This window comes from Sabethes cyaneus, chromosome 3 (assembly GCF_943734655.1).
Source record: "Sabethes cyaneus chromosome 3, idSabCyanKW18_F2, whole genome shotgun sequence".
Classification (NCBI taxonomy): domain Eukaryota; kingdom Metazoa; phylum Arthropoda; class Insecta; order Diptera; family Culicidae; genus Sabethes; species Sabethes cyaneus.
This window is the reverse complement of record NC_071355.1, coordinates 249,968,271-249,989,742: the sequence shown is the minus strand read 5'-3', so window position 1 is coordinate 249,989,742 and position 21,472 is coordinate 249,968,271. Positions and strand designations below refer to the sequence as shown.

At 40.7% G+C, this 21,472-nt stretch overlaps 3 protein-coding genes and 1 pseudogene across 3 annotated transcripts; 2 read left to right on the top strand and 2 right to left on the bottom strand.

Moving 5' to 3' along the window:
- Window positions 1-130: 130 nt before the first annotated feature.
- On the bottom strand, window positions 131-4,968 carry LOC128742494 (zinc finger protein 431-like). Its single transcript, XM_053838874.1, has 4 exons — window positions 4,781-4,968; window positions 3,970-4,692; window positions 3,803-3,907; window positions 131-3,738 (listed from the first exon to the last, which is right to left on the bottom strand). Exons 1-4 carry the CDS (start codon window positions 4,901-4,903, stop codon window positions 2,446-2,448), a joined length of 2,244 nt encoding a protein of 747 aa, XP_053694849.1. The 5' UTR covers window positions 4,904-4,968; the 3' UTR covers window positions 131-2,445.
- Window positions 4,969-10,649: 5,681 nt separating this feature from the next.
- LOC128741068 (putative nuclease HARBI1) lies at window positions 10,650-12,196 on the top strand. Its single transcript, XM_053836644.1, has 3 exons — window positions 10,650-10,807; window positions 10,870-11,140; window positions 11,516-12,196. Exons 1-3 carry the CDS (start codon window positions 10,650-10,652, stop codon window positions 12,194-12,196), a joined length of 1,110 nt encoding a protein of 369 aa, XP_053692619.1.
- Window positions 12,197-14,944: 2,748 nt separating this feature from the next.
- Window positions 14,945-15,558, bottom strand: LOC128741067 (ATP synthase mitochondrial F1 complex assembly factor 2-like; annotated as a pseudogene).
- Window positions 15,559-17,257: 1,699 nt separating this feature from the next.
- Window positions 17,258-20,407, top strand: LOC128742540 (uncharacterized). Its single transcript, XM_053838938.1, has 6 exons — window positions 17,258-17,778; window positions 17,843-17,989; window positions 18,064-18,216; window positions 18,282-19,670; window positions 19,737-19,839; window positions 19,902-20,407. The coding sequence occupies exons 1-6, from the start codon at window positions 17,521-17,523 to the stop codon at window positions 20,375-20,377; spliced, it is 2,526 nt and encodes an 841-aa protein (XP_053694913.1). The 5' UTR covers window positions 17,258-17,520; the 3' UTR covers window positions 20,378-20,407.
- The last annotated feature ends 1,065 nt before the right edge of the window (window positions 20,408-21,472 follow it).

Sequence of the window (21,472 nt, the reverse complement as noted above, 5' to 3'; positions counted from 1 at the left end):
AGTAATTTTAGCTCATCTAATGTTCTAGGTTCAAGCCTAGATTAACCGTAATTCTAGAGCGTCCATAACCATTGATAAAAAAAAGTCCAAAATCCTATTAATATTTTCGTAATAATTAGGCAGTCTGCCTGCTTTTTATTTACATAAACGAATACATGTTTTATGCTATTTGAACTAAATAAAATACAATCATGCATCTATATGTACAAAGCTATTATACTCTTACAAAAGTTTTCATTTTTCACTGCCATCGTATAGATATATTTTCGTTTTTCTCTTGAAATATTGGGTCATACCAATACACAAATTACAAGTATTGTTTGAGTACTTCATTTGAAATTCATTCGAATGTTTTACATTCTACTGGATGTCGCTTGAATGGATTTTATAAAACTAAAAGAATTTCCAATTTAAGGTTAAGTTTTAAATTTGCGGCCGTTGTCTATCCCCAATAGCAAAATAATTCGTAGGACAGTATCAGGCAGGTTTTATGGCGGCCCGTGCTACTACGGATTAAATTTTCACTCTCCGACAAATCCTCCAGAAATGCCGAGAGTACGTGCCCACGTATCATACTTTCGTGAATTTCGGAGCAGCATACGATACTGTTGAACGCAAACAGCTGCACGAATACGGTTTTCCGGACAAACTAACGCGGCTGATCAAAGCTACCCTGGGGCGAGTGATGTGTTACGTGCGCGTTTCGGGAACACCCTCAGGTCCTTTCGAATTGCGCAGAGGGATGGACGTCTTGTATGTTATTGAATATCGCTATTGAAGGTATGATCCGGCGAGTGGGTATCTCTAGCAAGAGTAGCCCCTCCTAGTCTTCGCAGACGACGTCGACATCATTACTAGAAACCTTGGGACGGCGGAGGCTAGGAGTATAGGGTTGCAAATCAATGCGTCAAAAACCAAAAGTAACGTATGCTTCTCATGGACAGTGACTTTGGACGGCGATGAACTGGAAGAGCTTGTAGAATTCGTATATTTGGGATCTCTGGTCACCGCCAATAATAATACGAGTATGGAGATTCAACGCATTCAAGCTGGAAATCAAGCCTACTTTCGCCGCAGTAGAAAAGGCTTTTAGGCCTCCATGGAAAATGAAGCATGGCGCAGACGCATGCGCCACGAGCTGTATCAAGTATACAAACATGCTGAAATAATGAAAGTAGTATAATGTAGCAGGCTGCGAGGAGCTGAGTGCGTAACCAGAATGCACGACGGAAGAGCAGCTAAAACTATTTTCTGCAGAGAACCAGGAAGAGGTCATAGATTTCGAGAGGATTGGCGAACGGCAGCTCAGGATCGACAGTACTGGAGGACCATAATTTATTCGGCGCAGAATCCATAACGGACCATCGCCACTAAAGTAAAGTAATTAATTAATCCTATCGCAACCACTTCCAGTGAGTGAGTGGGAAGAACAGAGTTGGAATCAGGAGCTGGACCTGGTCAACGAAATGCCAATGCATTAGGCTGATAGACAATCTCTGGATCCTCGAACTTAGGACGAGTTAAAAAAAATCTGCTAGCACTGAAAAGCGACAAGGCTGCTGGGAAGGGCAGCCTCCCTACTGAACTTTTGAAAATTAAAGTCAAACTTCCAAAGGAATGAACTGGCAAGAATCATACTCATATGCCCTATCTAAAAACAAGTCCATCGATTCAAATTCAAGTGCAGCTGTTACCGAAGTTACTGTAGGAAAACTGTTGACGAGTTTCGTGGACTTCAAGGCTGCGCACGATTCAGTCAAGCGAATTGAATTGTGGTTTAGCAGCTTATAGTTTTCTAACAAAGCTGATTAGCTGATACGAAGGCTAAAATATCGGACACGTTTATGCTGTTAGGTAGTTAGGAGGGCTATCTAATTTGCTCTTTAACATTTCATTGGAATGTACCAGTCCGATGGAATACAGAATAGGACTAAGTTTTTGAGGACATTTAGAAAAAGGGCTCAAATGAGTAGAGCGGCTTTTTTCTTATGTGGACTTTGATAGACCGGTTACATTTGTACTTGTGTTCTATGAAAAGATTAAAAATCAACCTCATTTTGGAATACCCTTTAGTGTGGTCATACCACATAGAACTCTTGCATGCTGTGATTTTCAATCATTACGCCGTTGTATCTAAATTATCCTACTTAGCTCAGGCATGTTTGTAGTACGCTCCACTGGAAAATCAGAGACTTCCATATCAAAGTTAAACCCCCACTTGACTAATGATTTCCGATCTGGTTCATCATGGGTTAGTTAAAAAAAAACCTACCTACACCTGGTGGAAATGGTTCAACCTAAAACGTATCATCGAAAATGAACCACGCCGAAAGCTGGCTCGCTCTTCGAAGACTATCATTTGTGTTCTTTCTAATACTTGCCGGATCAAAACTGTTTCCCGGTTGGGTTTCGAACAATTTCGAAGTTTGAAAACTAGACCAACTATCAGGTCGATCCGACGGTGGAGGGCTCCGTTTTGCGTCGCTTCGAGTGACACTTGAGCGAATGGACACGTAGAAATCCCTGCGAGCTTGTCTTGAACGGACATCGAGAGCACTGGAATCGGAGAAAGTTGTTGTGGATGCTTTTGTGCCTTATTAGTGTGCGCCTGTCTTTGTAGCATTTTCCACAGGTTGTGCACATGAATTTGAGCTTGGAGTGGGATTTTAGTACGTGCAATTTGAGAGCATTTGCATTTGGACAACGCTTGCCGCATTGATTGCATTTTTGTTTCTCCACTGGTACCGTTCTCTGTTTCTTTGTTGAATTTTCTTCGCCACCTTCATGCTCGTCTGTCTCATCAGTTGGATTTTTATTATTTGTAAGACTTGGTGACTTAGCTATCGCGCGATTCAATTCACTGTACTGTTCGGTACTTTCGTGCGTAATTAATTGCACTTCCGAAAATATATGTCCCTCGTTTAATTGATCAGTGTCCGCTGTCATTCCGCACTGATTATAAGAATATTTCACCAATGGAGGCATTTTTCGATCGATCTGTTGGTTTTCGCTTACATTAGCTGTAGGCTCTTGCTTGAAGCAATTATTTGCATGGAGCGAGACTTCTTGCTCACTTTTAAATTCCATTCGGCAGCTGGGAGTCAAACAACGGTACAGCCTTTTAGACATTCGCAACTCGACATGACTAGCCAGTTGTTTGACCGTAGCGAATTGTTTGAAACACTTCTCACACTCGTGCAACTCTAACGAATCGAGACTATTCTGCCAGTCGGGAAAGTGTACTTCTGTTTGGTGTGTTTCCAATGCTTCTTGACTATCCAAGATATAATCGCAGCTACAGCATCTAAACTTCTCACCGACAACAATCATCTCGAAGCTACCGAACGATGTTTTTTTGCCATGATGAAAATGACTGTGGGCGTTCCAGGCGGTGTTACCGGCTAGCATTACTTGACAGGCAATACAAAATATCAACCATTTCGAATGCTCCAACTGTTTATGGTACTGGAAGCTCTCATCACTAAGGAAAGGATGATAACACCTACCGCACTGATTAACTGTATCCCCTGAAATGCGCCGAACAGGGTGCTTTACACTCCGGTGCTTCTTTAGTGCGCCTGGGTTTGCGAAAAACACGCTGCATTTGCAGCAACGAAAACCATGCACAGATATTGCATAGCAATGCACAAAATCTATAACCAATTCTATCAACTTAAGAGGTGGCCGATTACATTCTGCATCACTCTGTTGGTTCGCGTTGTCAGTCGTGAATATTGGCTAAAATTATACATACTCAAATGAGCTAAAATGAATTAAAATCAAGATTGCAAAGACCACCAACCGATCCATTTTCCAGGGTCAATTTTGCTATTTCAAGAGTGTCCTGTATCACTCGTCGAGGAACAAAACCAAAGCATTCAGGCGGAACTCCCTCAGCAAAATAACACTTAGAAGAATAAAATTTAAACCATTACAATCGTTTCCCACAATAGGAATAAGCAAACTTACCAATCTTTTACACCCTGCGTGACGTTTCAGGCAGTTTTTGTTGCAAAAATCACACTGAAAGTACATCTTTAGCGTGCCTGGATTTAAGCGTAAAAAAGAATTTTTCAAATGCTTTCCCGAAGTAAGATGTCGCTTGTAGTTGAACTGGTTGTCATTTTGGTATCCACAATCTTCACATGTGAACTTTTTGTTATACTGAATAATCCTGCCCATCTTCATCTTACGCTTTCGTCGGGAGCTTTGAACGGGTTTGGACAGAGAAACCACTCTGCTGCCCGAGTGGTTCATCGTTTTTTGATGGCGATTAAAGTTGAAACGATTGCTCGTCGAGTAATTGCAGGTATCACAAACGAATGCATGGTATTCTTTCCTTTTCCTCGCGCCAGACTGAACCATTTCCGCCGGTTCATCGTGTAGCATCTGATAAGGTGCTGGCAGATCTTCTAGCTCGGCGCCGGCTACAATCGAGTCGAAGAAATCTTCCGTGGCTAGATTTTCCTGCTTTATGCATATCTCGGAGAAGTTAGCCGAAGTCATTGGTATTAAAACATCCTGCTCATCGGGTGGCACGACCATCTCTTCCGTTTCGGCCATAACATCCTCTATCATTTTGCGAAAACTACTGTCCGAGTGAAAGCACATTCTCCGAAATGTGAAAGCCGAGTTAAGGACCGTTAAGCACTCGGCACATATCTGCTGTGGCAGATTATCGGCGATGGTGACCTGGAATAGAGAGTTTCTTTTCAGCCTTATAACTAATCAACCAGTAAATTATGATCCATCAGTGGGGTGAAGCAGATTTTCTGCTTACCTCCAGTTGCGTACAATAGATTAGCATGTCATCTATTCGAACATCGCTTATTTGGGAAACGGTTTCAAGGGGAAATTCTTTAAACTCGTCCGAGCGGGCACAAACTCGACAATATTTATCCATTTTTACGGCAATAGAACAGCGTGTTAAACAGAAAAACTAAATAACTCAATTTATTATACACTTTTAACTGTGACATTCGCCTCGGGTGTTATTATTTTTACTTTTAATTAGAAGAAGAAGAAAATAAATATTTTGCGTTGACTTTTAAATTCGTGTTGACGTGTTGACTTTGACGGTGTTGCGGGTGTTGCATGCTCAATGAGGTTTAAAGAGGTGTGGAAGAAGAGGAAGACATTATTGATGGCACATCAGTTGAAGTTGAAGATCATGCCCCGCGTGTTGATATCCGCTCGGTTCATAACACCTTGGTAGTGCTATGTTGAGCAGCAGGCATGAGAGACCATCACCTTGACGAAGTCCTCTGTGTGATTCGAATGAACTTGACAATCCACCCGAAATCCGAACACAGCACTGTGTACCATCCATCGTTGATTTTTAATCAGTTTGATGAGCTTCCTGGAGAAACTGTTCTTGTTCATGATTTTCTATAGCTCTTTCCGGTCGATGGTATCATATGCGGCTTTGAAGTCAACGAACCACTGGTGCGCGGGAACTCTGTATTCACGGCCATTTTGGAGGATCTACCGCAGTATTTGATCCGTTGTAGACCGACCTTCTACGATGCCGGCTTAATAAGTTTCCTAAAAGCTGTTCGCAATTGGTGATAGTCGTCGGAAAGTGATTTGGGACAGCACTTTATAGGCGACATTGAGAACGGAGATCGCTCGATAGTTCTCACAGTCCAACTTGTCGCCCTTTTTATCGATCGGGCAGATAACCCCACCTTTACACTCCTCCGGTGTTCCAAATTCCAATAATTGGCAAACGGTGCATGCAAACGGCAAGCTTCTCTGGTTCCATAATAACAAGCTCTGCTCGGATGCCATCTTTCCCAACTGACTTGTTGTTTTGTAGGTGCATGATGGCCTTCCTAACTTCGCCTATCGTTGGGGCTGGCACCTCTTCCCCGTTTGTTGAACCGTCGATAACGTTTTCCCCGCCGCCATGATTCTCCGCCTATAGGCACCATTCAGGTGCTCGTCGAAGTACTGCTTCCACCTATCGGTCCCCTCACGATCGTTCGTCAGAATACTGCCATTCTTATCCCGACACATTTCGGCTTGTGGCACAAAACCTTTGCGGGATCAGTTCAGTTTCTGGTAGAACTTTCACATTTCCTGAGAACGATGCAGCCGCTCCAATTCTGCATATTCCAGCTCTTACACGTAGCGCTGCATCCTTTTCTGTTTGTGTCTTTCCACGTTCTGACGTGTTGCATTGCGCATCTTGGTCGCTCGCGCAGCGTTCTCCTCATCAATCACCCTCCTACAATCATCGTCAAACCAGTCGTTCCGCTGATTCCGTGCCATATGCCCGATGGAGATCTCCGTTACACTGCCAATGACTGTTTTGATGGCGTTCCAACTCGTCCTTTTCCGGCAGCGCACCTTCGAGTGAATGCTCCGCAATGTTGTTCACAACGGAGAGTTCTTAGCGCATCACTAGATAGTTAGTGATCCGAGTTAACATTAGCGCTTCGATACGATCAGATGTCGATAATGTCTGAGAAGTGCCGACCGTCGATCTGTGATTCTATCTGTGTTTTTTGTCATCCGTGAGACTGCGATATTATTTTCAGAATCCACCTTAAATTTCAAATTACAGTGAATAGACCGACAACTTCACCGTTTTTGGTTTTTATTTGTATCGCAAAAATGATGAAATTTCAATGCATCAGCAAAAATCAGCGGTTGACATAAAAATTAATTGTGAAAACCAATATTCGTGATAACGTCAGCGTGCGTCAGTGTAACTTTTACAAAGCTGTTCACTGTTTCAATAGAGCTTTCTGACAACTCAAGCACCCACACTAGCGAACACGGAATACGCGTGTATATACATGATATTTGCCTCATTTTGGGGAAGAGCTGATGCCTGTTGCCTCATTTTCAAGCACCAATACACACATAAATGGAAAGGTCTATATCAATAGAGGTTGCTGACACCTGACATGGCATGTAATTTTTTTATTGGGAGCTCTGCGATCACCACACCTTGCATATGTCTCACTAGACATTCCTGAAATGTCAGATACTCATCACACACAAAAATGAAAAAACCTAAATTTATGCAGTTTTCACCTAAATCAGAACCTTCGTGCGGGAAGCTAAATTTAAGTAAACGCTGTTTACCTATTTTTACGTACCAGCGTGGAAGTCATGATTAGGTAATTTTTACAGGCTCAAGGCGAATCTCAGTTTGGGTAAAAAATACTCAAATAGCGCAAATTTTCCCGGAATGTTTGTTGCTTTATAAAAAACATAATAACTGAAGAGATATGAACTTTCTCCATGAAAAATACAAAAGATACACAACAAATGCAATTATTTTTTAAATTTTATTTCGCTGTTTTCAACGTTTTTTTGAACAAGATAGTTGCCCTCAGCAAAAACGAACGGGACACACAATGTGGTTCAGATTGCGTTGATCGATTCGATTCCAATCGATTCAAGTATAACTTCACCAATTCGAAGTCCGTTATGTTGGTAGCCGGCTGAAATGAAATATATTGATCATTAATATTAATTAACAAAGAAAAGTAAAATCTTTAAAAAGTAGTATCTATCGCACTCACTTACTATACCAGCCGAGGCCGGGGTGGCTCTTGCTGCATCAAGAATTGCTCTCCATTGTGCTCGGTCCTAGAGGCTCGTGGCGACACAGCTTAGTCAGCGACATCCGGGCTGTAGACGAGAACCTGTCCTGGCGACAGGTAAAAGCCAAGGCGGGTAACCGTCAGTAATGGAGATTCTTCTATGATTTCATCCCTTTGTTCTGCCGGACCGACGGACATGGACACATAAGTAAGTAAGTACTCGGTCCTGGGCTACTCGTCGCCAATTTGTTGCATGGCTCGACACACACCAGTCGGCTTTATCTTGGTCAAGCCACCTAGCACGGTGGTCCACTCTATTCCTGGTGATGGTGGGGTTCTTGGAGAGAACGGATTTCGCTGCACAGTCGTCCAGTATTTTTTTTTTTTTTTTTGTGGGGTGTTGAGTTGGAGCTGCTTGGCAGCTTGATTTTCAAGGCTCAACCCAAAAGAATAATAAATTTTAGCTTCTATCTTGCAACAGTACTTCCAGACGGACTAGCCTATGTCGGCCGGTTGAACACTGGTTGGCCAGTACTGTCTTTAGATAGGTTTTCAAAATAAAACAAATTGACTGTAGTGCGATGTAGTTGTTCATGGTGGCTGAATATGAGTCTGAAGACGAGTCAGATGAGTAGGTATGTCGCGTCGAACGTTTCTCCTTTCTTAACTAAGAAACAAGTCGGGAAGCAAATTTGAATTTGGTAATGCTTTATCGATTTTAAGATACTTTATAGGATTTTAGAATTTCTAAATCTTGTCTTTTTGAGTCTTTAGAGGTAATGTCACCCACTAAAATAATGTTTTACTAACATCATGCGCATATTTCCATCAACAGTGTACATACTTGATATGTGCATAATGGCAGTATATGCATTGCGTTGACGTGAATCTAAACTTTGTTCGCTTAATACTTCTGAAAACTACTGAAAAGAAAACTCAATTGATTGACAAATGTATTAATGAATTTTTGAGTTACTGTCGACCAATCTAACACCCCCTTCTAGGCAAGTTTTCATTTAGTATGCAACTATGTTATGTTTTTCGCTGAAGAGATAATAATAAACTTAGTAATATTTAAACCTATTAGCAAACATTATAAATTTTGAATATCACTGGTTCACTTACCTTTCTCTTGCCTTTTTCTTTGTTAGCTTTACCTGGATTCTCTGTAGCCCGTCACATCACCTGAATCAGTTATTGGTCCATATTATTGTTGTTATCATGTTGTTCCAGATTCTTTTCTTGTTCAGGTCGTGTTAGTTTGTCGACATTTACTTGGTCTTCCAGCGAAAACAAACTGAAAGAAGAAAAAAAGTCGAAAACCCCTTGGGCAACTGCCCTGGATAGATTAGAATTCGCGATTCGGGCAAGCCAAGTCAAAGGTAATATCTTTGTGATTAACCTTACCAAAAGCCCTGAATCAATAGAAAATAGGTATATATATATAAATTAAGATTCGTAAATCGAATCTTCAAACGTCTTGCTACTATTTTGAACGTTCTGCCAAATAAATTGATTCAAAAATACTTTTGGTAGGCTTCACCACATTTGGCATCACTAGTGTGCATCTTTCATTTGTGTAAAGATACAGACCAGCCCTGGGACCTGGTTGCAGTTAAGCAATCCTCAAGGTTATGCCATGCCCAGGGAAAAAGTACTTCACAGTCGTCCAGTATTTTTCGAGGTCATATTGTCTCTTGAAGTGGGACACGCTCGAATGCTTGCTGCACCTGAAATAAAACAATGTTTCATGAAATTGTTATTTAAGGAGAATATTATCTGACAATTGTCAGATTATTACTGATATAGAAATCAGATTATTACTGATGTACAAGATACACACAATTGTGGGTCATTTTAGCTTTAACTGCTAGTTTCTGTTCAAATATCACCTAATAACTGATCAAATTATTAGTGGTGCAGCTTATGAGTAACAATTTTATCAATCAATTATAGTATAATATTCACGCATAAATTTACAGTTAAAGTTAAAATGACCCATGACTGTGTATTGACTGTAGATAAAATAACTTTTTGGCGTAGGACTATGGCCTACTGGAAGTTAACGGTTCATTAAAAAAATAAAAAATTGCGAGCATCACGAACAATAAACGTATAATACTTGACATAGGCGCTCTCAGGACATTTTCGTGGGGAGGAAGAGTTATACGTTAGGGCCTGACAGGGTGTCGATTATCCAAGTTGTCAACAGCCAGCATTTGGCCTGCCAAAGGGTGTGACTAAGCGCAGAAAATTTCTCCCCCCCTTGCGGTGTGACCTAGCCTGTCTGTTAAAACAATTTATTTAATTTTTAAGTAGATATATAAATATGGGTGTTATTCCATGTGAGGTGAGCGAGTAAAAGTTCTAATGTGAATTGACCTCTTCTCGGATTTGAACAAAATTTTGCCAGATTGTTCGTTTCAGATTAGCAAGAAAAAGCCCTACCCTTAAAGGTTTTATTTGCTTAAGCTTAGTATCCACCTGAAAAGAAATCGGGCCAAGAAAAAAACTCAATTTTTACCAAAGAAATTTTGACAGTTACGCTTACAAAAATATTTCATAGGGTGCGCTCTTTCACTAATGTTGGCGTAAAAGTGTTGCTGATGTTTTTATGTTTTTGTGAGAAAAAACGAGAGAAGAATATTTTTACTTTTGTCATCACGCACAAGTTAACAGTTCGTTACGAGGTTTCCCATATGTGTGAACATATTCTTCGAACTCTTTTTTACCTTTTTTACCAACAACACCAATATAGTGTTGATCTGAAACTGAGAGTGTTGATAACGTCAGAAATAAATCTAAACTGTCACACGACTCGTGTTTTTTTCTTTGGATTTTTGAATCAATATTGGATTTTTAATTGCTATGTCGAATCATTTTTATTGCACAGTGATCGCGGCATCAACCGTCGTGTTGCTCAAAAAAATGCAGAAAACCAAACGTAGAAAACCAGTAATTTGGGTACATCCGTACTTAGCAGAACGGCATATAAAAGGAAGATATGTTACAGACGTAAGTTTTCATGTCTATTTCAAATTTGAACAATCTTGATGCTTTGATTTTATGTTTTGGTTTTAGTTTGAGGACATGATGGCAAACGAATGTTTTTTTCGAGAAAATTTTCATATGTCGAAGGAAAATTTCGATTTGCTTTTCAATCTGGTGAAAGATGAGTTGGTACCCAAAAGAAACACACGACCGAAAGACGCTATACCCCCAAAGTTGAAACTAGCACTAGTAATAGAGTGAGTACTGCTTCCGATCAATTTCGTACTGGAAAACGTTTATAGTTTTCTTATTGTTTTAGATTCCTGGCTTGTGGCGATTTACAACGGCATATTGCATCCTGCTATCGAGTCAGTAAGCAGTATACGGGAATTATAATCGACCTAGTGTGTGAAGCAATTTGTCGTGCACTGAAAGACACGGTTCCAGAGCACTCGGAAAGTATGTTTCTCAATGTCGCTAATGGCTTCAATAGAAAATGGAATTTTCCCAATTGTATTGGAGCAATTGATGGAAAGCATGTCGCCATTAAAGCTCCCCCGAAATCTGGAAGCATATTCTACAATTACAAGGTAATATGTTGACCAGCATTTGAGAAGGGCCAATAAGTCAAACGTCAAACAAAACGAGTGAGAGTTCATTTTCCTATACTGTTCCAGCAAAAAATAACTCACCCGGTTTGTTTGACTTTTGACTTATTGGTCCTTTTCTAATTTTGGTCGACTTATATGTCTCCTGGAAGTGATAGACTGCTAAAGTCAGTAAGATCGTTCGTAACGCTAGTTCCAACTCACTAACTTGGGTAGAAAGTCTGTTTTATAAAAAACGACAGATAATATTTTGAAACCTAGCAGCTAAGTAAAACAAACTTGATTTAATAGATGTTACTCCAATACACACTATTTAAGCACGTATAAGCTCATGTATTGTTTTTTATTTTATTACAGGGTTTTCATTCTCTTTCTCTTTTGGCTATATGCGATGCCTCGTACAAATTCACGTATCTTGATATAGGGGCATACGGCAGCGAAGGAGATTGCAGCTTCTTTAGAAATTCGAAGTTCGGCAGCGATGTGTTAAATGATCGTTTATGTTTCCCTGATAACGCTACTGTAAATGGTGTAAAATTGCCATTTTGCTTTGTTGCAGATGACGCGTTTCCGCTATGCAAACGTATCATGAAACCATACAGTGGAAAAAATTTGTCGGATGAAGAGATCATATTCAACTATCGTCTTAGCCGAGCTCGACGATGCATTGAAAATGCTTTTGGAATTCTTTGTGTTAAATGGGCTTGTTTGAAAAAATTAATGTTTTGTAATCCCGATAGAGCACAGAGAATAATTGTAGCATGTTGTTTGCTGCACAATTTCTTAATACAGCAATGTTCTGTGACATATTGCCCACCGAGCTATATAGACAGAATAGACAACCATGGAAATCTAATTGAAGGAGAGTGGCGCAATCGAATTGTGGATAGTCAGTCTTCGTTATATCATACTTCGTTTTCAGTCAATGCAGGAAGATCAACGGATTATGCCAAATATGTTCGAAATATCCTAAAGGTTTATGTGAACTCTGAAATAGGAAGCGTGCCTTGGCAGCGGCGAGCCGCGTTTATTGAGTAATATTCTAGTGAATACTATATCTATTCGCATTCAGAGCAATTAAACCAGTAATGAAACATAACATTTACGTACATTAACAAATAAACATTTGTATTAAAATAAATTCTGAACAAAACAAAAATTTGATAAAAGAAAATCTAATAGCGTTTTTATTTATCCTTAGGTCCAGCCTAGGTTCGCCTTAGTCCCAATCGAACAACTATCAAAGCGTTTGTTTTGTCACTTAGGTTAAACTTAGTTTTGCTCTAGGTCACGGGCGTAGCTAGAAATGTTTCCTGGGAGGTGGGTGGGCGTTTACACAAAAAATCTGACTAACTAACCTTAAGGGATTTATTCAGGAAATGGAAAATTATTTTCAGCTGAAAGTTAAAAAAGCAAAGCCAAGGGTAGAAACGTGGCTGGCAAATGGCTATAACAGTGCAACCCGACCACTTTCAGTTATAGCAACTCTTATCCCTTTGCCCTACCTCCTGGTGGTGCTAGCTGGTAATACAACCAAGTCTCTGGAAAAACCAGAAACTCCCCTCTGAAATCTCGCTTTAGAACATTAGCTAGTAGTTTTTATTAATCATTAGGATCCAGAAATCTATTGACTTTTTTAACAAATAAACTTCGGTAAACTGGCGGCTATGTTATTGGACATGATTCAGATACGATATACAACATGACTTATTAGGGCTGGCATTTGCGACGAGCTCCCTTAGTAAAGTCGCGTGGTAGCGACTTGAAACGGCGAGGTGGCAAACGGTGCATGTGTCTCTCGCATGGCCTTCAAGTACGTTCCAAATCCACCGACCGGCGACCACTGGGTGGGAGTAGGTTTAGCTTTTGATGTAGGACTACGTCTTACAGCAAGTTTTGAGATAGGGTGTCATTCTAAAAAATCGCAAAAATGCGAGCGTCACCAAAAATGATAGGTTTTGAGCGCTAATAGCTCAGCGGTTTTCCGATCAATTTTCAATATTCTTACACCAATCGATCGGAAAATCTTTTAAGAATTAACCTAAGAAAAGTATGGCTTCTCGATGTTGAACTATTGAAAAATTGAAAATAATGAACCTAAGTTTTACTAGAATTCTCGCTTCGTGATTGGTTGTTGGAAACGCGTTTTCACGCTTCAGCTTATAATTCAGTCAATTTTCAATAGATTTCGATATTTACACCAATTGATCGGAAAATCAATTTGGAAAATATTGAAAATAACTCTAACTCGGTCGTACTAGAAATTGTCGCTTTGTGATTGGTTGGAATAATTTCCAATTATTATCGAACAAGTCTTGGTACAATTCAGCATGCGCCGAGAAAGTTGATGGAAAGTCCCATTTAATTCTACTATAACAAAGTTACAAGAGAATTAAATGAAATCCTACCCTTTCTCGTTGATTGCTAATTGGCTTGAAATTCCTTATTGAGACGTACCACCAACGGCAACGAGAGCGGTGACGCAGTCGTGCACGTCTCAAGTTCCCGATCGGTCGTATTCATCGGCTGCTGAGGAAAGGAAAGTATGCTGAGCGTGTGCTAGTGTTGGAGCACTCGTTTCGCTGCCGTGATGAAATATCTGGCTGCTGAAGTTCTGGAATTGGCAGGAAATATGCTGCTCGCGACAACAAAACGACCAGAATCATCCCACGTCACTTGCAGCTGGCCACTTGGAGTGGTATTTCATCGTGACTCAATACCATACACGAACGGCTTCGTTAATCGCATAACTGCTGAGGCTTTCCCTGCCGTGCCTGGTTTGCGGTTATCGGTGCCCCAATTTACCGAACAGAGAATTGCGTTAAGTGCGTTAGTGTAAGTTTATTTGCAAGCTGGAGTTATGATAATCAAACAACCGGTCCTTTTAAGGGTCACACAACGATTGAAGAGTTTATTATATTTTCTTGGCCATTTAATACTATCAGAGATGCCATATTTTTTAAAAAATGTCTGGAACTGCTCGAAAACCGAGAACTGGTTTGAAAATAATCTGCGAAAATCTGCACACTTTTTTAGGAAGTCTGTGAAAGTTCAAAGAGCTTCGAACAAAAATCTGCACCACAACAATAAAAGTCATAAAAACTGCAAATATCTGCAAATTTATAATGATCTGCAAGACCGTTCCAAAAATCTGGAATTTGCAGACAAATCGGCAAGCCTGGTATCCTTGAATACCATAATACCACATGCAACGAGGGAAAAGTTGAATGTTGTATGTTCGGATCTCGGCGGGGAGAGGCTTTTCGAATCCATAGTAAAGTCTTTTCGAGGTGCGACGAGGGTCGACACAAGCTTACTGATCATCCACAGATGCTAATTAACATCGTTTAGACTGGCAACATGTGGCATGCAACTTGTTCCAAATTGTTGCCCGATGTATCCATGCAACTATGGCAACGTAACACAAATGTTCTGGCGTTGACAGGAGCAACGTTGAACAACAACGAGAAACATGTCGTATTCCACATGTTGGCAAAACATTGCCCAGTCTAAACGCAGCTAAGATATCACTTTCAATCCGCACAGTCTCCACACTACAAAAAATCGAGAATGAAGCAGCTTCGTATAAGTCCGGTTGCTCACCACGATATTTAGTTATTGGGTGGGTTCGAAAACGACAGGATAGCGCCGAAAGCGAAACAGTATCAAATTTTTGGAGTCAAATATTACACAATCCTAAAAAATAAAAAAAAAACATGCTAAATTGTACTTTCTGTGATTTTTTTTCCGAAAGTCCTAAATACATTTTTGCTTTTTATGGAACCATTAGGTACTAAAATTAAAGTGAATCATGAGAATAGCGGCCGAGAAACGAGCCTGCAAGTCTAGCTGTTGCACGACATGAGCCCATTCGGCACGTTTCCAGTGTGCCCTCCTCTACAAAACTGCCCCCTTTGGCAATAGGAAGGGATCCACGGGTGCACAAGCTAATATTAGTGATTTGGTAGTATCGACGACAAACATGAAACGTGCCACCGTGTACGACTAATTTTCAGCAAAGTTAGGTACATCCAGACCATCAATGGCAACCAGTTGCATTAAATAACGTTTGTTGAACTAATCTTACACCGGACTCCACTCCGCCGGCTACAGGCTTCTGCAAATTGTTGAGATTGTCAATGACTGTGTTACTCAGGACTGTCTGTTAAAAGAAAAGTAGTTTGACTAAAAGTAGACAGGATTGATTTTGTACACACTAACCAAGTGCAAACTGGATCGATCCACCGCTTCCCTCTGTGAGTCCAACTCGGTTGCAATTGCGATAGCTAGCGGTTCACTGTCCACGAAGAACAGAGGGGGGTTTTAAGCTTCCGTTGGTCCATTGTTATTTCATACAGTTCATTACTGGATATAACACCGGTTTTACGATAGAATTGCTTTCATGGAGGAACTAGAAGAGCAATGTTGGAATGTCTTCAGTGCTAACTCTCTCAGGTGGTTGTTGTGATCTCACGGGTGGTCAGAGTAGTTGTGATAAAGCAGCAATTGTTCAATCATGCCTCCACCGGTTAAAAACGGAAATGTCGTTTTCCTGCGCGAGCAGTTTCAGGTTGTTTTTCAACAAAAACGCAAATATCCACTTCCTCCTCCTGCTCAGATCCGTAGTCTTTATTGTCGTCCAACTTTCCGTACATTTGGTCCGCATACTCATTCAGCAGTCGGTAACTGTCTTTCTCCTGCTACTGCTAGCTACAGATGACCATAAAACGGACGAATAAAACCAATAAAACGCACTGGTAGCTGTGACTGTAATGAACAATGGAACGTAATTTGCGTTCAATTTTTTTTTATTTTCTTCACCCGTTTCGGCGCTGCTTTTCTCGGTTCCCTTGTTTCGAAGCAATCTGAATCTGGGTTCAGCTGCTTTTCCTCCAAGAATTCTGCAAACATGTGCATGTCTGTCACGAAAAAAAACTTCATAAACAATGTAAATAATATACACCACTTTTTCTTACGGAAAAATTGATCTGATAATTATTCCGCAAGAAAAAGTGACGTTTAGTTCATGTTCATATAAAGCTGCGCCATCTGAACGAAAATCAAGGAAGCTGTATTTCCATTGCATTATTTCTTGTGGGGTGCGTACTGGTAAAGAAATCGCAAACGGAAAATCTTTTCTTTAGCATTTCTTGGCCTATCTTTTTGCCCATTTCTTTTCAGGTCGATACTAGGCTTTACTTGAAACGAACAATGTGACAAAATTTAGTTCAAATCCGAGAAAGTCAATTATACGGGGCTTGAACACCCATATATAAATTTCTTTGAGATGACTATATTATCAAATTTCAGAACTAATATTTGTCGCTCTTCGATAAAATTTTTATGATTTACATATTGCCCGTTTCTTTGGTAACAAAACGCGCTGCTCACTCTTTTGATAGCTTGAAATCGTCGCAGAAAGGATCTGCTTGGCTGTATGTAAGTTATATGTATATATTATGCTTGTCTAGCACGTAAGCTATTGATTTACTTCATAAAATAAATGATATAAATGAAATGATTGCCCCCGCGACGATTCTGGCGACCCCCTGTCTGAAATTTTCAATTATTCGATTACCGATAAATCAGTAAGCGTTCGTTGTCTGCACTAATCGATGAATTCAACTATTCGTGCTAGTAGTGTTGGATTAAAAATATTCGAATATTTCTTTGAGGGGGCATAGTACTTTTTCAATTTAAAAAAATCGAAATTTTTTTTATTGATTATTTCGAAAGATTAACATTTTGACCATTTTACCTGTTTTCCTTTGCACGCCGCAACCTGATGCAACCGCAACGTAAGACACAATGGCGTGCTGAAAGCGAAAAAACACTTTTTCACCTAAAATTAGGTAAATTAGGTTTAGTGATGCGATTAGTAATTTTTACCTAATTTTCATTAGTATTTTTTACCTAACTGGTATAAACATACAGCTTTACCTAAATTTAGGTGATTTCGACGTTTTCATTAGGTACTTTCCTGGTAGAGTGCAGATTATCAGAAAGCGTCAACTCTGTTCGTGTTCTGTCGGTTCTGTCAACAGCGTCGTTCTTCATCAGAAGTCCGTGCGATTCTGTGATTACCGTGATCACGCATTCTTTATTTTGGAATATTGTGTGTTTATGGTTTTAGTTGCTCGATTCTCTATCAGTAATTCAATTATTTCTAATTGAATCGTGCACAAGTACCGTTTACTTGTTTACATTGTTATAAAACGAAGAATAAGTGAAAGATTTTAACATACTTACGCGTCGATCTAAAGTGTAAAATTTTGCTGATGGTCGTATCCAATAAGGAGCCGTTTCAATACGAATATGCTATGCAAAGATTATAAAATCTAGTTAAACTAAATTATCACGCGATGAAGCCAAGTCCGAAAAAATCCCTTTCGAAGCTTAAACAGCGCTCGAAATCGTCCGCTGGCAGCGGCACTCACTCGAATTCGTCCGCAACTGGAGGTACCACATCGGTGAATTCGAACAGCATTGGAAACAACGTATCCGGTTCGACACATTCCAGGTCAAATCATCACAGTGCGCAGCTGTTGAGGGCCACCGGTGGCAGTGATACGAATTCTTCCGGAAACGATGGAAACATTTCGTCTCTTACGAAAGATAAGGTCAGGATTTTTAAGTTGAAAAAATGTACTTTATTTTTAGTAAACCTTGGTTTGTATTGTTTAGAGTTCCTTTCAGTCGTATGCCGGCTTTAGTTCGCGTTCGATTCGAACAATTTGGGAACAGCATGATAAGCAGGAAACTGAAGTATCACCGGAGGTGTACAATAAGCTTGCAGAGGATACAACGTACAAGCTGTGGGAATTGACAAACGTAAGTTTTTGGTTCGTCCTGCAGGACCACTTGCGATTTTTATTCTGGAATTCTTTTTTTTTTTTGGCATTTAGAATGTTAAAACTTATGGTCGACACTCTAGTGGTAAGATTACCTATGATCTTGTTAATGAAGTGCTTAAGGATTGCGATGTTCCACCGATTGTGGGGGCCAACAACGAACCCTGGGACAAAATCGAATACGATGGAGTTTATTTTTTTAATTCGGTAATATGGCAGCGAATGTATTTTTGGGAATATATCCATAATGAAGCTATTTCTCTTTGTTGAAGGATGAAGTGTTAGATCTCCGTGAGGAATACATCAAAGATGTAACGATAGAACAAAGCAACATACCCGTGCTAACAACGACATGGATGGCCGAATCGGCAATCGCTGAAGATTTACTCGAACTGTACAATAATGTATGCGATGCCGTATATATAGGTGACGAAGAATGTTTCGAGGAAGCCATCGCAATTTTATCTTCAAATCCTCATGTTCCTTCGCTGATGAAGCTATTATTGACAAAGGCCATTGAAATGCTTGGTTTCGAGTATGCAGAAAACACTCTGACGCGGTCCCTGCAATTTATAGAGGCGATGATGCGAAATTATCACGTAGCACATTCGGATCTGACGCTAGAACTCAGTTTACTAAGTCAAATATTTGTGAATTTACTGCTGGGACCTCCCAGCCTAATAAATGCGAATGTTGTGCCAACCCAACAGCTGAATCTAGATCTGCAGCCCCCACAAAGTGATGCGTCCCAGCATCAGCAGCCTCTCTCAATTGCTCAAAACGGAACAGAATCCTCACTGGGATCGGGTCCGCCATCGCAAAACAACCTCGCGGATCAACTGCAGTCCGGCTTTAACACTGCAATGGTTCCAATGAACATACTGGAAAACCAACTGACCGGTCCGTCTGAGGATTCCAATAATTCGAATTCAAATACGACGGAAGAATTACTGAGAAGCATTGGAAACATTAAAGAAGGTCCGGACGAAATCGATATCAACAATATCAAGGATGAGTACGAAGCTTTGTTTTCCATGGTTCAAGGGCTTGGTAAACACGAGGACGCAGCGACTGAAGGTCATGAAAACATAACCGGAAATGAAGAGTTTCAAATCAAGACTGAATTTACCGGCGACTTTGATCCAGCCTCTACGCCAAATTTTTTGGCTCAACAAAGCGCTGGCGCCCTTCCTACACTAGAAGAGACAAGGCCTAGCTACGAGGTTAAACAGGAATTAGATGTAAGGCTGAAGGAGGAACCGGATGCAATGGTTGTTGAGGATCCCGATGAAAATGTCAGTCTGCAGATGTCCGAGAGCACCAATGGTGAGGTTATTAATCCAAACTCCACTACACTGGAAAGTGAAAACATCACTACGCTAATATGCGGAGACCATCTGGTGGACGATGTCATTCGAGTGATTGGCCTGTGCGTTAGCAAGTGGGGCTTTGTCGAGCAGGAGTGTACTTTTTTAATGGTAGAACGGCTGCAGCGCTATTTCGGTGGGGAGAAAAAACCGTTCGATAACGATTACAACTGGCTAACGCGACTGGTTCGCGGACTGTGGGCCGTTGGAGAGTTTGCCTTCCGCGAGCTGACGGCGTACTTTGAGTTCATCGAGCCGGACGTTGTCCCGGAGTATGTGAACTGTTATCTGAATGTAGGTTGCCGGTTTTTGGGTTAAAAAAGCTTCAAATTTGGTAATTTTTGAGTACTTGTTTCACAGAGTGCTGCTATATTTCTTTGTGGGCGGAGCGATATATTCTTTTACGAGTATCTAAGCGAGATTTGCAGCGACGGATTGGTTCCGTTTACGTTTCAGTACGAACGTAAGTAATGGTTTAGATTTAAAAACTTTTAATTCTTTGAAACAAATTATATATTTTTTTAGAATACATAGAAAGGAAGCATCAGAACTTAAACCAGCTTTGCAAACGCTCCAACCAGAGCAAACATCGTTACAAAATTAAAGCAAAGGTGCTGCTTAAAACACACGCAAAATCTTCCTCGCTGAAGCCGCCCCCTTCGGTTAATGATCTCTTTCCGGAGAGGACCGAAAAAGAGCTCACCGGTCACAACAGTCTGCGTCCACCGGCAAGTCGATTTAGTTTTCGCTTTGCAGGTTGTCGACCGGTTGCGCTTAAAAGCAGCAAACAACGCATTCTTGGCACCGCACGATCGTCACTATTCGGCGGACAGGAGAAACAAACCACGGCGGCTAGTGGACAGCCTGCGTTGCGACAGAACGAAAGCATGCTGACAAGCTTCCACACGAAGGTTGTGATCGCACACAGGAAACTGTTGTCCCCCGACACGAACCAGTGCATGCCGCGTCGCGTCTATTGTTACGGATCGACTACTCTTTGAACTGTTTAGGTTAGCAATATAATCTGTGCTTTGACGGTACGTTTAATTTAAGATGTTACTTATTATTAATAGCCGAAACAATGCCTTAATGCACTTACCAGTACAACTAGTGTAGTGCAGTACAACCTTTTGCTACAGAAAACGAAGATAGGAATCGATCTGGATGGCAACGACCTTTAGTATGAAAATACGGACTCAACTCGAAACTTGGAACATCTTGACCTTTACCCAGCAGGGCAAACTGCCTCAACTAACCGTTTAAAGGTCGAATTTCTGGTACTGAACACAAGAAATTATATGAACAAGGCGTATATACATTTCGGGTCGAGTATTTGGATTCCTGTTGAATGGATTACAAATCAACAACGGCCCATATAGACGTCAAAGAACCAACCTCTTATCCGAAATAGTAAAACGAGTTAATAATAGCACAATAAAAGAATGCCAGCCTGCACGCTAGGAGACTGCATCGGAAAACTAAGGACATCGAACCCACCATTACCCAAGATAAAAGGACAAGCCAACATACACAAACCCGGAAACGAAATGCGGGAAAGAATCACGGCAAACGGATCACCTACAAAACAGATTGCCAACTAATTGATAACCGAGTTCCAAAAAATTCATTGAGCACCTAAAAATATCGGGAGAACTAACCGAAGACGACATAATTGTCTTTTTTGTTATTACAGCCTTATTCCCGAGCGTCCCTGTGAAAGAATCGATAAGCATCTTGGAAGATTAGCTATTGAAACAACATGAGGATAACGCATGGAGGAAAAAGTAAAAGGATACTTGAAGCTCACAGGATTGTCTATGGAGAAGAACTACTTTACATTCAGGGGAAACTGCTACAAACAGTTGAAAGGTGCACCAATGGGTAATCCACTATCACCGTTCCTGTGCAAAGAGTCGATGGCTAACCTTGCATGTAAGCTGGAACAAAACTCCCGAAAAGATGATGGCGATACGTCGATGGTCGATGACGTTTTCAGCATAATCGATAAAGGAGAACTGGAAACCATTCTAGCAGCCATAAACAGCACGCACAAAAACATACACTTCACCTATGAAACAGAATTCATATACCTTGGC

Coding starts and splice junctions, on each gene's coding strand:
- LOC128741068 (XM_053836644.1), top strand. CDS start 10,650: ATGATGGCAAACGAATGTTTTTTTCGAGAAAATTTTCATATGTCGAAG. Junction 10,808..10,869: donor AAACTAGCACTAGTAATAGA/GTGAGTACTGCT, acceptor TTATTGTTTTAG/ATTCCTGGCTTGTGGCGATT. Junction 11,141..11,515: donor GCATATTCTACAATTACAAG/GTAATATGTTGA, acceptor ATTTTATTACAG/GGTTTTCATTCTCTTTCTCT.
- LOC128742494 (XM_053838874.1), bottom strand. CDS start 4,903: ATGGATAAATATTGTCGAGTTTGTGCCCGCTCGGACGAGTTTAAAGAA. Junction 3,908..3,969: donor ACGCAGGGTGTAAAAGATTG/GTAAGTTTGCTT, acceptor TATTCTTCTAAG/TGTTATTTTGCTGAGGGAGT. Junction 3,739..3,802: donor TGACCCTGGAAAATGGATCG/GTTGGTGGTCTT, acceptor GTATAATTTTAG/CCAATATTCACGACTGACAA.
- LOC128742540 (XM_053838938.1), top strand. CDS start 17,521: ATGAAGCCAAGTCCGAAAAAATCCCTTTCGAAGCTTAAACAGCGCTCG. Junction 17,779..17,842: donor CGTCTCTTACGAAAGATAAG/GTCAGGATTTTT, acceptor TGTATTGTTTAG/AGTTCCTTTCAGTCGTATGC. Junction 19,840..19,901: donor GTTTACGTTTCAGTACGAAC/GTAAGTAATGGT, acceptor ATATTTTTTTAG/AATACATAGAAAGGAAGCAT.